Genomic DNA, 13,481 nt, shown 5'->3' on the forward strand with positions numbered 1-13,481 from the left:
TGTTATTAGCCTTTAATGGGTTTTATATGCTGATGATTCATACCTAAATTTATCTTTCTAGCCCTGACCTCTTCACAGAGGTCAAAGCTCTCATAGGCAATAGAACTCTTCATGCCTACTCCTACCCCCTCTCAGTTTCTCAAAATATGAACCAAAATCAATCAAACAGAAATACCTTGTTTCTTCTACCCTAGATTTTTCCCATTTTACTAAATACTTGCTTGAGCCCAAAACCTAGGAGTCATCTATTAACCCTTGTCTGGACCACTGTTAAAGACTTCTAACAAGTCTCTCTTTCCTTTTTACCACTGAACCCAATAAAGAACAAAAATCATTCTTTTAATATGTAAATTGATTCACATTGCTACTCTGCTTGAAGTATTCCTATTGTGGCCTGCGAAGTGGTCCCTACCTCCTTCTCCATCCTCACCTCACTTTCTCTTTGCTCACTATACTTCAGCCACCTGAACTTTTCTCTAATGCTGAGCCTGTCGTTATGCCTCAGGCTTTTACATTTGCTATTCCTTCTGTCTAGGTGTCCTTTCCTCAGAATTTTGCCTTTCAGGGATCAGTTCAGAGGATTTCCTTGATCACCCAACCTAAAATCCTTGCTCTGTATTGTTTCTTTCCTTCAAAAAATGTAACAACATTTATTAGCATATGAAGTTGCCTTACTTATCTTGCCTATTGCCTATCTCCCCATCCCTACATCAGCCTCTCCCCAGATTGGAAGCAACCTGGCTAGTTTTATTTATTACTATAGCTTTAGTACCTAGACGCCCATGTATAGGGGGGGAAAGTGTATTTTAAATATTTTTCCAAGTATGCAGAAGCAAATAATATTCTCTTCCTCTTTTCAGATGCCATGTACTGAGCATGTACTATATTCATCGTAGTTGTAAATGTGACTATACAACAATGAATAAATAAAACTAAAATCCCATCTTTGTGGAACTTACATTCTAATTCTAGTTTCAGGAAAAAACAGCAAGCAAATAAATAAATGTGGAATACATATGTCCAATTGTATTAAGTACTTTGGATGAAGACATGGCTGGGAAGAGGACAGGGAGTGCTGGCAGGGAAAGGAGTTATAAAATTTTAAGTAGGGTGGTCAGGGGAAAACTTGCTGAGGTGATATTTCAGCCACGCCCTGAAGGAGGTGAGAGAGTAAACCATACATGGACAGGAGTCAAACAGTCCACGAGATGAAAAGCCAGTGTTGGGAGATAGAATGTGCCTGGTATGTTTAAGAAATAAGGAGTCATAAAATATTGGTGAGTTGTATGAGGAGGAGTCGGGGAGAAGGTATCTCTTTTCATCTATTATAAAGCTTATAGGAAAACCTTTTCCTCCCAGGCATCCTTTATGTATATTACAAGCCACAATCCTTTGTCTGCAATTCTGAATTCCAAAAAGCTTAATAAAAAAAAAAAAAAAACAGTGGGTCCTGTTTGGTGCCAAAGTCATATGGCATCAAAGGCATATCTAAATTGGCATGGAGCTATTTAGAGCATTTATCCCACATAGTGGGAATATTGTTATTTTGCTACAAAAGTATTGGGTTAGCCAAGAAGTCCATGTAGTTTTATTCATTTTTTTTTAATTTCATTTTCACCAATAACTTCATTGATTTGGATATTTTGAGTATGTTGGCTGTCTCCCACCATTGGCTTTTAGTGGATAGAGGCCAGGGGTGCTGCTAAAGATTTTCCAGTGCATAAGACAGTCCCACAGCAAAGAATTACTTGGCCAAAATGTCAATAGTACCAAGAAACTTTGCAAACCACTTTTGACATGTTCAGTTGGTCACAGCACCTTCTCCATACACTGCACAAATCTTTCTTTGCATTTCAGTTGCCTTTTTACCTTCCTTGAAATAATAAAGCATAATATGCTAAGGATGTCCACCTCCAATGCCCCAGCTCAGCTGGAAACTCCCTGTCCTGCAGAGGTTTTTGGATCACATCTAAGAGAACAGATTTATACAGGACACTGTATTTTGTCGGGAGGGATGGGAGGTGGCTAATCTCTCTAGGGGAGAAATGCGCAGGATTCCCGTTGCCCGTGCCTTTTACTGAGGAGGGGATTTGGGAGATACAAGGTCAAGACTTATGAATCATCAATAAGCTTTCAGATGCTTGGGTTACAGTTGATGTTACTGATTCGTCGGCAGCCGTCCGTCTCAAGAGACGATGGTGTAGCTTCTTAAGAGTCTATCTGCACCGCCGAGAATGGCTGTGCAGTCCGACGCGGGAGTGACACGGTATCTGTCTCCTCCCGTGTTAAATCGACATCTTGCGATGACGCTGGAGTGTCCTCTCCAGTGAAGCTGAAGCTACAGAGCCTGGGCAGGGTGATATGGAGGGTCTGCTGTTGCCCATGCAGCAGACCCCCCCTCTCTTCGCAGCTGAAGGGTCCAAGGGAAAGACGGAGTCAATACAGCTTGGCTTCAGGTGCGCCGCAGGAGTTGCCGGTGTTGACTACAACGTCAAACCGCCTTAGGGACTCCGGCTCTCCCTTAGCCTTTCCCCTGAAGAGGTATGCCGCAAGGCAGCGGAGGTTTTTTGGAGTCAGAGTTTTCCTTCTCTGTGTTACTGATTCGTCGTCGTCGGCAGCCGTCCGTCTCGAGAGACGATGGTGTAGCTTCTTAAGAGTCTATCTGCACTGCCGAGAATGGCTGTGCAGTTCGACTCGGGAGTGACATGGTATCTGTCTCCTCTCGTGTTGAATCGACATCTTGCGATGACGCTGGAGTGTCCTCTCCAGTGAAGCTGAAGCTACAGAGCCTGGGCAGGGTGATATGGAGGGTCTGCTGTTGCCCATGCAGCAGACCCCCCCTCTCTTCGCAGCTGAAGGGTCCAAGGGAAAGACGGAGTCAATACAGCTTGGCTTCAGGTGCGCCGCAGGAGTTGCCGGTGTTGACTACAACGTCAAACCGCCTTAGGGACTCCGGCTCCGGATTTTCTGTCGGGGTTTACTCCCTTAGCCTTTCCCCTGAAGAGGTATGCCGCAAGGCAGCGGAGGTTTTTTGGAGTCAGAGTTTTCCTTCTCTGTGTTACTGATTACACATATCAATATAGAGAACACAGTGACCAATCTATGTCAGGGTGTAGTAAACATCTTGACGCCACACTGACATTAGGTGCAAGGCTTCATACATTTTTAGTTACAGATTGTTTATAGTTAACTAAGAGATAAGGAAAGCAGAGCAAGCTCTAAAGCATAATATGCATTCTTTAAATCCATTTCCCATGAGAACCCTCTGAGTGGCCTTGGGTCCTGTCTGCCTCTTAGCCTTCCGGTTTTCCATTTAGTCTTAGAGGCCTCCCGGAGGGGCCTGACTCACGGCTTGGGCTACAATTCCCGAAACCACATGAAGTGGTCCCTTACAATATGCCAAGAATGTTGTGTATCTTTTTCCATCTTCAATATTAAAATGGCTGCACAAATATGTCACACAGATATGACAGCTGTCACAATACAATCTAAAAATTTTCTCTAATGAAGTTAAAGACAACTAAGCACTACTAGAGCCATTGCATGGAAAAAATTAAATGAACTTTTTGGCCAACCCAATATTAATATGTTGATTTTGGGGATCTAACCTAGGCCCTGCTCAAGCATTATGTTTACAGGGTATATGTTCCATATTATCATACTAAACTCAAAAAAAAAAGGAAGACACATCTGGTATCCAGTGTTGCAGATAATGGATTACCTTTAGTTTAAGAAATATGGTTTCTCAAAAACAGGGTGGATAGTTTGTTTCTGAAGGAATAAAGGCAAATTAAAGAGGTTAGAGCAGGAAAAGTGGCACGTATACCTCAAAGGACTGTATTTGTGGTGGACGGGGATCTCACATGAAATGGAGTCTCTTAGGTTAAGGCAAAATCAGGCAGTTTTTATGACACTTAAATTTGCTAGTGAGAAGACCCTGTCAGAAATAGCAATTAAGTGGAAGATAAGGTTTTGGAGACACTATGAAGATATGAAGGTTTTGATTAGTTGCAGTGAGCACAGGAGAGTGAGGAGGAAAATTCAGAAATGAAGACTGTAGTCCTACTGTGAGAACTGATAGCTGTAGGTAATAGCCAGGTATGAATATTTCTTTCTTTTTTTAATATGTTTATTGATTTTGAGAGAGAAAAAATCGATGTGAGAGAGAAACATCACTTGGTTGCCTCCCATACACTCCTTGACCAGAAATTGAACCCACAAGCTAGGCATGTGCCCCAACGGAGAATCAAGCCCACAACCTTTTGGTGTATGCGACAACGCTCCAAACCACTGGGCAACAGTGGCCAGGGCTGAATATTTCTTTGCTGGATATAATAGCAAATCTTCCAAAGAATTAAAACAAATGGTATATCATACTCTTATTTTAAAATAACTGAATAAGACTATATAATTTCAAAAATAAAATTGTTATTTAGAACTAGAGGCATCCAGATTACTTTGCCTCTACAAAATAAGGTCTGCAAAAACAGATAAATAAAGGAATTAAGGATTCGAAAGTGACCTGACCAATAAAGAGTAACTACGGGCAATAATATGAATAGTAAGTTGTTTATAACCATTTATGTTTTAAATGGGCTTTGCTATGATACCTTATTTGAGTAACTGCTTTAAAAAACAAGCATAGATTTATATAAATAAGAGGTATCTAAGAGATAAACATAATCCCTCTTTTTTTGGAATTAAAAAACACCTATCATGGGGATATAAATAAAAGTACAGCACAGGGAATATACTCAGTAAGATTGTAATAACTATGTATGGTGCCAGGTGGGTACTAGAAATACCAGGAGGATCACTTTGTAAAATATATGACTGTTTAACCACTATGCTGTTACCTGTAATTAATACAAAATAATATTGAATGTAAACTGTAATTGAAAAAAAAAACACTTATTATCTGCAAATAAGCACTTTATTATCAAATAGTTCAGCATTAGAACAAGGTTTCTACTTCCAAAAGAGATTTTTTTTTATGTAATATCAGATTGTGAAACATACTAGGAGAATTTGGTGCCACATCATACATCCGATCCAGTTTCTCTTCTGCAGTTGGGTAACTTATTTTGAGCTACAAAGTATAAATTTATCTCATTCTTCTTAATGCCATACATGAAAGGTAAGTATTAGTTCCTCTTCAGCTAGTACTTTATAATTATACTGTGCCAGATTAAGAGACCTGGTTTAAAGTGACATAAAAATCAACTAAAGAAAAACACATAAACATTTTTATTTACAGAGGCAAATCTCTTAACACAAAAACAAAGGACATTATGCAACTATGTAAGGCAGATGAGCCCAGAAATAAAATTCTTCATATTCAATAATCCCATACAATAAATCAATAACTCAAGAGTAAATAGAAAATTAAAGTTAGCCCTTGGGCCTTTGACAATTCATTTGCCAAGGCATTTTGTGAATTCTAATTAATGCTGTAAATTAGCCAATATTTCTCAGAATGATGCACCAGAAGAATATGAACCTTAATAGATATAGGCTGCTTTAAATTTATTTTTGTGCTCGTTATTCCTGCATCCAGTATCCCACAAATAAAGCTGTTCTCAGGGAATACTTAAGATTTATAATAAACTAACTGAGTGCCTACTATATGCAAGGCCCTATGCTGGATGCTGACTGTGTTGGTGACAGCATTCCTCGCCAAGCTGTCTATATCAGCCTGTTGAATAATGGAAGATTTATCCAGAATAGCATGCACTTAGACCTATATGCCAAAAGTGTCCAGCTTAACTGGCTCAAAAGAGGAAATAGTAAATATAATAAGACATTTTAATTTTTTCCCCTGGAGCTTAGTCACATCTGAGCAGACCACGTAATGCCTTCTCTATCAACTTTGAATTTCAGCAGATGGGGAAGACTGACCACCATCGTCCTTTTGACAGAATGTAAGTCTTCAGGCAAATGTAGGTCATCATCATTACTACTGAATAGAAGTCTTCTCTGGCTGTTGCAGGCAAAAAGGAAATACTAAAAAAAATTTTCCCGAAGGTGAGGATCAATTTTTAAAGGCTCCAACTCTGCTTGCTTTGCTGATAAAATTCTTTAGGAGATCATGGTCCATTTCTGCAAAGCCCGAAGTTTGTGTTACTACAGTCAAGTGGTTTATACAAAACCTGAAGCAAAATTCTTCTAAATCCTAGGAACAACAAAAAAATTTTTAACAAATTCATATTTCCCAATGCAATGCAATACAGAATGAAACTTCCTAAAACACACGGGCAAAAAAAAAGGATTAGCTAGCCAAAAGGAAGAAATGTTGGTATGGCAATACCTAAAGAATAGTTATAAAACTACAGAGCTAATATGAATCTATGCTGGTGAAAAATACGAAAAACAGAGTAAAACATTAAAGTTTCTCCACACCAACCAATGCCGGAGTTAGGCACCTACATGTATGAATTCTGTACCTTTTATAGTGAGAGCATTTGTTTTGTTCATTCCACTTTCAATGTTTGTTGAAAGTGTAACATTCCTCTTTTATATTCCCTAGGGGCTTTAAATATCTCTACCTATAAAGAGTTTGTGAGAAAAAAAGTTACATCATAAAAAACAGTAATGCTGGGAAACCACTTCTCTGAAGTCATTAAAAGGCCACTGCTCTTCTTCCTTTACAAGAAGACAAAAGATGCTAGGATGATTGGATTTCATCAGACCCTGCATACCTTCAGTAATCTTAACTGGAAAATGCTTGGAGGAAATCATGACTTTTTCCTAAGAGAAAGTCCTCACATTGATGTTTCTGGCTTGCTGTAATGTACTCTAAGCCAAAGGATAATTCTCTTGATTAGATCTGGAAACTTGAGACAGAATGAAGGTGGCTGGATACCTTTTTTCTGCCCCAGACAAATTAGACCTAAAGTGAGGCCAGCCTGCAGAGACTCCAGTATGCCTTTGGCCTTGGGAAACGCTACCATCTTGACACAGGACAAGGTGCTGCCAGGTGGTGGTCAGCTTTTATGGTGTATGCTCTTTAGCTGAAGCTAATTTACAAAAAGTGAACCCCAGAATAATGTCCAAGTAATCACATATACACAGTACACAATATAATCTTTTCTTCTTTACACACATGTAAATGATAGCAAATGATGGAGATGAAAAAAACAGACAAAAATGAGCAATACTAATAGTCATGCCAATCAAATTCACAGAATGTTTGAAGGAACAATCTACATGAAGAAAACCTATCTATTTCACCCCTAAACAGCTATGTAGGCTGCTAGGTTCACCCTGGCAGTATAACATCTCTCAGTCCCCCACTTGATATCATAACATGACTATACATAAAAATGTGCATTATTAATATATACTGAATATATCGATATCCATTTAAAATGATAAACTCTAGCTTAAATTTTTAGAAATGACATTTTTGCCTACAGCACACTGAAGTGAAATAAGACAGCAAACACACTGTTCTTTTAAAAACTTGTAGTCTATTATACTAATTTAGGTACAGCTATTCGTTAGATAGGCTGTAGTAAAATACAGGCCTCTATAGGCAAAGTTAAATATTCATTAAACATTTAATGGTATGTGTTAGGCACTATCCTAGGCACGAGGGATTTGGTTGTGAGCAAAGCAAAGTCCTTGCCATTCCTTGCAGAGCTTACTTTCAAGAAAACAGAGGGCTGCAAGGTAACCATACAAAGAATTTACATAAATAAGGGAATATGAAAACATCTTGGAAATTAAGACCTAGTTTAGGTGGAAACATTATGTCCGCACCTTTTTGTTATCTGAGGTAGCCCACCAGAATCCAGTGTTATCACCATGACTTTAACAAACTAGAAAACACAATAATTTTTTTTAGCCATAAGCATTTTGCATGTTGTACATACCCAGTAAAACATTACCTTGATGAAAGACAAACATTGACTCTGCTTGTAAATGTCAATGTTTCTAGGTGGGTAAAAAAAATTTTTAATGTTAACTAAAAAAAAATTAGTATTTAGAGATATAATATAATCTAGGAAAAGATCAGAAGGAGCTGTGTGAAAATGTTATGTTCTCCAGTTGATAAGTCATTTCCTTTCCAAATTTTATTTAATAAGCATATTATTATTTTACAAGCAGAAAAAAGGTTATAACTAGTTTAGGTTATAACCTTCTTTCCACCCACCACTAAAATGTCCCCCTTTTTTTCTTTTTTCTTTTTAACCAAGGAGAGGTTATCCTTATACCAAAAGGAAATTGACTCTAGGAAGTATAGCCTAGTTCTTAAAGATATCACTCTAAGACTGGTTTTCTTTCTTTATTAAAACTATACATGGTCACTGTACAAAGTTCAGAAGAAAGAAAGCAAAGATAAGGATATGAAAATCATCCATAATCCCACCATGTAAAGATAATCATTGGCTATAATTTTCAGGGGTTTTTTTGTTTTGTTTTGTTTTTTTGTTTGTTTTTTTGTAGATAATGTTCAGTGTTTTTAAATCAGCTATTTTTACATTTAAAAAAATAAAAATAGGACCATAGTTTTTCAGTTAATGATATATATTGAGTAGCTGCAGATTTCATGTTATTAACATTCAATATAGTTTAAACAGTTCTCTACAGTTCACATTGACTTTTTCTAATTTTTCAAAATTATAAACAATGCTGCAATAAACATCTTTGAAGTTAATCTTTGTCCAAATCCATGATTACGTCCTTAAGACAAGTCCCTATATATCAATTTCTTAAAGAACTACATCTTTTAAGTCTTTTAAAGTTTGTTTTGTTTTGTTGTCTTCCTTTTATTAAATTTATTGAGATTACATTGGTTAACAAAATTGTACAGGTTTCAGGTGCACAGTTCTACACCGTATCTGTATAGTGTATTATGTGTTCAATGCCCCAAGTCATCAGTTTATCCCCCCATCCCCTCTTCTACCTTCCCAAGCCCCCTCCCACAGCAGTCACCACACTGTTGTCCTTGTCCATGATTTTCTTTCCTTTTTGCTCTATCCCTCCACCCCTCCCCTCGTCCAGCCAAACAGTGCCCCAGAATGACTGTACCAGTTTGCACTTTCATTAGCAGTTTAGGAGATCATCCACTGTCCTAAGTCTATATTATTTCTAAAAACATATTCCTCAATGTGACAATTGTTTTTATTTATATTTTTCACTTATTCATAACTCCATTTTTTTTTCGTCAATTGCTCATGTTTCCTTTTTTCTAAGAACTAGACATTCAAAGGACTCATGAACAACAGTGTGGTGATTGCTGAGGGGAGGGGATATAAGGGGACTAAATGGTAATAGAAAAAAATAAAATAAAGATGAAGTTTAAAAATAAAGAACTGTGCATTAACTATTGTAAGCTTGCTTCATTATATGTTACAAAAAATTTCCCAGTGTATTATTTACTTTCTAATTTTCTCTGTGGTATTTTTTGGTGTATAAATTTTTTTTTAATCCTCACCTGAGAATATGCTTAAAGATTCTAGGGGACGGTGGCAGCGAAAGAGAGAGAGAGAGGCATTAACACAAGAGAGAAACACTGTCTACCGTATGTGCTCTGACTGGGAATGGAACCCACAACCTTTTGTTGTATGGGACGATGCTCCAACCAACTGAGCCACCTGGCCAGGGCTGTATAAACTTTATTTTCTTTTTTTGAAATTAAATCCATCAGTCCTTTCCTTTATGGTTTTCTGACTTTGAGGTCCACCCTAGCATTATATAAATATTTATTAATATTTTTGCTGACACTTTACTGTACTTGTTTGTATTAAGTATTTAATCTACAAAGACTTTATTTTAGTTTAAGATATGAAGTAGACACCTACCTGTTGTTTCCAGAAGGTAGGCTAGAAAAAATGCTTTTCTTACCTGAGCATCATACTTCACAGCAGCAGAGAGCAGAGCAATGGCATTCTCCTCACAGATTCCTTGCTTGATAGTTTGCTGGCAGAGTTTTTTCAATCGGTTTTCTCTATAAAATGTAGCCAAATCTAGCAATCCTGGCAGAAAGAGACAGGTGGAGTAACTTCAAGCATCCTGATTTAACTTCTCTCAACCCTTCAGAGATGATTTTTAATATAATCCTTAGGGAAGGCTGTGTAAATATACTGGTATTAACTTATACTCTGAGCAGGTGACTCTACCTAAGAATGTAATTGAACTGAGCAAATAAGGAGCTGTGGAAAAATAAGAGCACAGTGAAAATGGCTTTAATATGTTTCCTAGAAAGGCCCCTGTAATTATCTGTCCACTTGCATTGCCAATATCTGCTCCTGGGTAATTTCCATCAGCACATACAAGCTATAATAGTGCTCATCTCTTTCAAAAAGAAAAGAAAGAAGAAAAACCTTTATGGACTCATGTCTGCCTCTCATCACCCTACTCCATTTCTCTGCTCCTCTCTACAGCAAACCTCCAGGGGAGAGTCATCTCTGCTTCTTGACTTCATTTTCTCAGCTCCCATTCTCACCTCAAACCTTTCCAGGCGTAATTCCATCCCCTCCCCTCCTGACACCACACCTGGGATTATCAGTGATGGCTTCCACATTGCCAAGTCCAAGGGGCTCTTTTCTGGTTTCATCTTACTCAAGATTGACACCGAATTTCTTGTGGTTGATGACACTCCAGTTCTTGTCACTTGTTTGTGTTTTTCTTCTCTTTAATTAGTTACTCTTCAGTCTCTTGGCTGAACCATTTTCTCCTGACTTCCAAATGTCTGAGTGCCCCAGGATTCAATCCTCAGATTCTTATTTATTTCTTGAAGTGATTCCAGTTCCATGGCTTTAAATACCATCTATAAATGCTGATGATTCCTGTCATATTATCTGTCATCTACTTTCAGATAATTCAACATAGATTGATATACACATGCCAGTTAATTTTCATCTACCCCATGGGACACTGTGAGATTCTCTAATCAGGAATGGCCAGTTAGCATTTGAAATATCCTTGTCAGGGCTTCGGATACTGCTACTTAAATCTTCATTAAAGAGTGTTGTTGGTTAAATGACTACTGTTCGGGATACAAGGCTTGGTTAGAAATATTGTGAGGGTCCTTTCTCTTTCCATGAATGGCGTTCAAGCATCATGAGCTCAGCAGTCTGACAGTCTTGGAGTAGTACATTTGCTAGGTCTTCATCCAGTCCTAGGCTGCCAACTGATCAAAAGCTTAGCTAAATCTTGCTACTAGAATATTATCTCATCTACTTCATGCTAACCTTTCATGTAATCTACTTCATAGAGGTCCTAATGGACAGAGAGCTGGGATTTCATCAGTTTTACATTAGTATTTTCATATCTGTCTGCTCCTAAGTTTTGTGTGTATGGAAGAATATGGCTGGAAACTTGCTTTCATTGTAACTGAGAAACATTTGAACAGAATTATGGAAGAGAAGCCCATTGGATGATACTGAAACCTTGAGAGCTATGAATGGCTCGATTATTTTTGGTCAGTCCTCAACATCTCCCAAATTCTTATCAACAGCCCTATATGCTCCTGAGCTTCAGACTTACATTGACGTGTACTCACAGGAACTACCCTAAGAAAGGATCCTGCCCTGAATCTCTGCTCAAGAGGACTCTATTCTGTGCCTCCACCAGACACGTCCCTCACTAAAAGTGTGGTGGTTAAGGAGCTGTGCACCCACTCTTAGATCACATTTTGGGTACCAGGGACTCTAGGGTTACCTGCCTAACTGGCCCTGAGGCACCATTGTATGAGTATTTCTTCCCCCTCCCCTCTAAACCATGATACCAATGTACAGACCCTCCACCCCAAGGGGTGGCCCAAGCTGGGGGTGGATGGAGCTTGGACATGCAGGCTGGGGTGCCCATATACCACTGTGATGCAGGATGTAGCTGGTGGTGGGAAAAGAAAAGCAGCTGGCTACAAGCTGGAGGCCAGAGGCCTGTCTGTCTCATGCCACTATATTCCAGCACAGAACTCCAAGGAGTTCCACAATTCTAAATTCCATCTAAAACTTAAACCTGGCCTTTCACTTCTCAGTCAAGGTATACTTTTCAAGGTATGAGGATTGAGCATATCTGAAGTTTGTTAGCTTGACATAACTTTGAATTTTTAGACATACAGTAAGTAGCCCTTAATTTGGACTCTTGCCCGGGCCCTGCAAATATTAGGGATGGGCCTATAATAATGCCACTCGGATGTCTAATAAAGCAGCTCACACTCCTTTGACTTTTAAAACTCAATAGCAATACCTCTTTATCCTCTTCATTTTAGTGAATGATACTTTCTTTAACCCAGCCTCTCAGGCTATTACTTCAGAGTGGTCATCCTTCTCCTTTTGCCTCACACCCCACATCCCACCAATTGACAAATCCCATCAGCTCCATCTTTAAAATATCCAGAATCTAATCTCATCAGCCACTGCTACACCACCCAAACCCAGGGTACCATTATAATTACTGATCTTTTAAAAACAACATCACTCCTATGGTAGAAGCTACTTGTTGCTTCCCCAACATACACACATGCATGTGGGACTCCATTCTCCCTTTCTCCCAAAACCATATAATATTTAGCTGAGCCTTGGCCATCTGGATACAACCACACTTTCCCAAATCTCCTATGCATCTGGATTATTGCCTTGGTCAACTCCAGTCCCTGGTTTGAAATAAGTGGAACTTCCAGGGCCTTTCCTTAAGGGATGTAATGCAGATGTGCTCTTGGACCACGAGCACAGGGGCCACATGTACCAATGCCTTGCACTGTATTCCTGTGTGAGAGAGAAACTATCTTGTTTAAGCCACTTTTTTTTTCCCATTTTACTGTGAGAATTAAAGAAAATCCTAAATAACACAACCCTATGCTAAAAACTTTCCAAGACTTTCCATCATACCAAGAATAAAACTCAGGCTCTTCACCATGGCCTTCAAGATTATGTATGATCTTGCTCAGCTCTCAATTCCTCAATTCCTACCACTACAAGTCTTGCTCAGTCCACTGCAGCCATCCTGGTCTTCTCCCTCTTCCTCCACATGCCAGTTCTGTTCCTGTCTCAGACTTTTGCACTTACTGTTTTGCTTAGAGGCTCTTCCTTGGGTATCTGCATGGCTCACTCCCTCATGACTCACCCATGTCTCTGCTTAGTACACTCCCCAGTGGAGGACTCCCTTGACCCCCCTGACTGATGCTTGTATTTATTTGTTTAGGGCTTGTCTCCCTCATCTGAATACAAGCTCCACAGCAGCAGGGCCTCAGTCTGTCTCCTCACAGGCACCGGGAGGAGTTGCAACACATGGTGGGCATGGGCACTAAAATATTTGTGGAAAAAAAGGAAGGAAAATTATAAAACTTTAGAAATCAGACTTCTGTTTATCTGAGTAAAACTAAATGCTGACCTGGTAAAAAAAAATTTTATTGGTTTATATATGTAAAATGAATGTTTAATTTAAAAATTTGGAGACTGAACTCTCTTTAGTTCCTTATAGAAGTAATTCCTTAATTTTTCCTGTACCATAGGCCAACGGTATTGCTGTCA

The 13,481-nt window shown here is 38.8% G+C and overlaps 1 protein-coding gene across 1 annotated transcript in view; it reads right to left on the reverse strand.

The window, feature by feature from the left end:
• Nucleotides 1–4,917: 4,917 nt before the first annotated feature.
• RCBTB2 (RCC1 and BTB domain containing protein 2) overlaps nucleotides 4,918–13,481 on the reverse strand; it is a 40,952-nt gene continuing 32,388 nt past the window's right edge. The window contains exons 11-12 of the mRNA XM_090258652.1: nucleotides 9,850–9,980; nucleotides 4,918–6,172 (exon numbers count right to left, since the gene is read on the reverse strand). Coding sequence (XP_090114778.1) covers nucleotides 6,032–6,172; nucleotides 9,850–9,980 — 272 coding nt within the window. The 3' untranslated portion in view covers nucleotides 4,918–6,031. The remainder of the gene's footprint in view (nucleotides 6,173–9,849; nucleotides 9,981–13,481) is intronic.

This window comes from Furipterus horrens, unplaced genomic scaffold (genome assembly GCF_987537825.1).
Source record: "Furipterus horrens unplaced genomic scaffold, mFurHor1.1.pri manual_scaffold_12, whole genome shotgun sequence".
Taxonomy (NCBI): Eukaryota; Metazoa; Chordata; class Mammalia; order Chiroptera; family Furipteridae; genus Furipterus; species Furipterus horrens.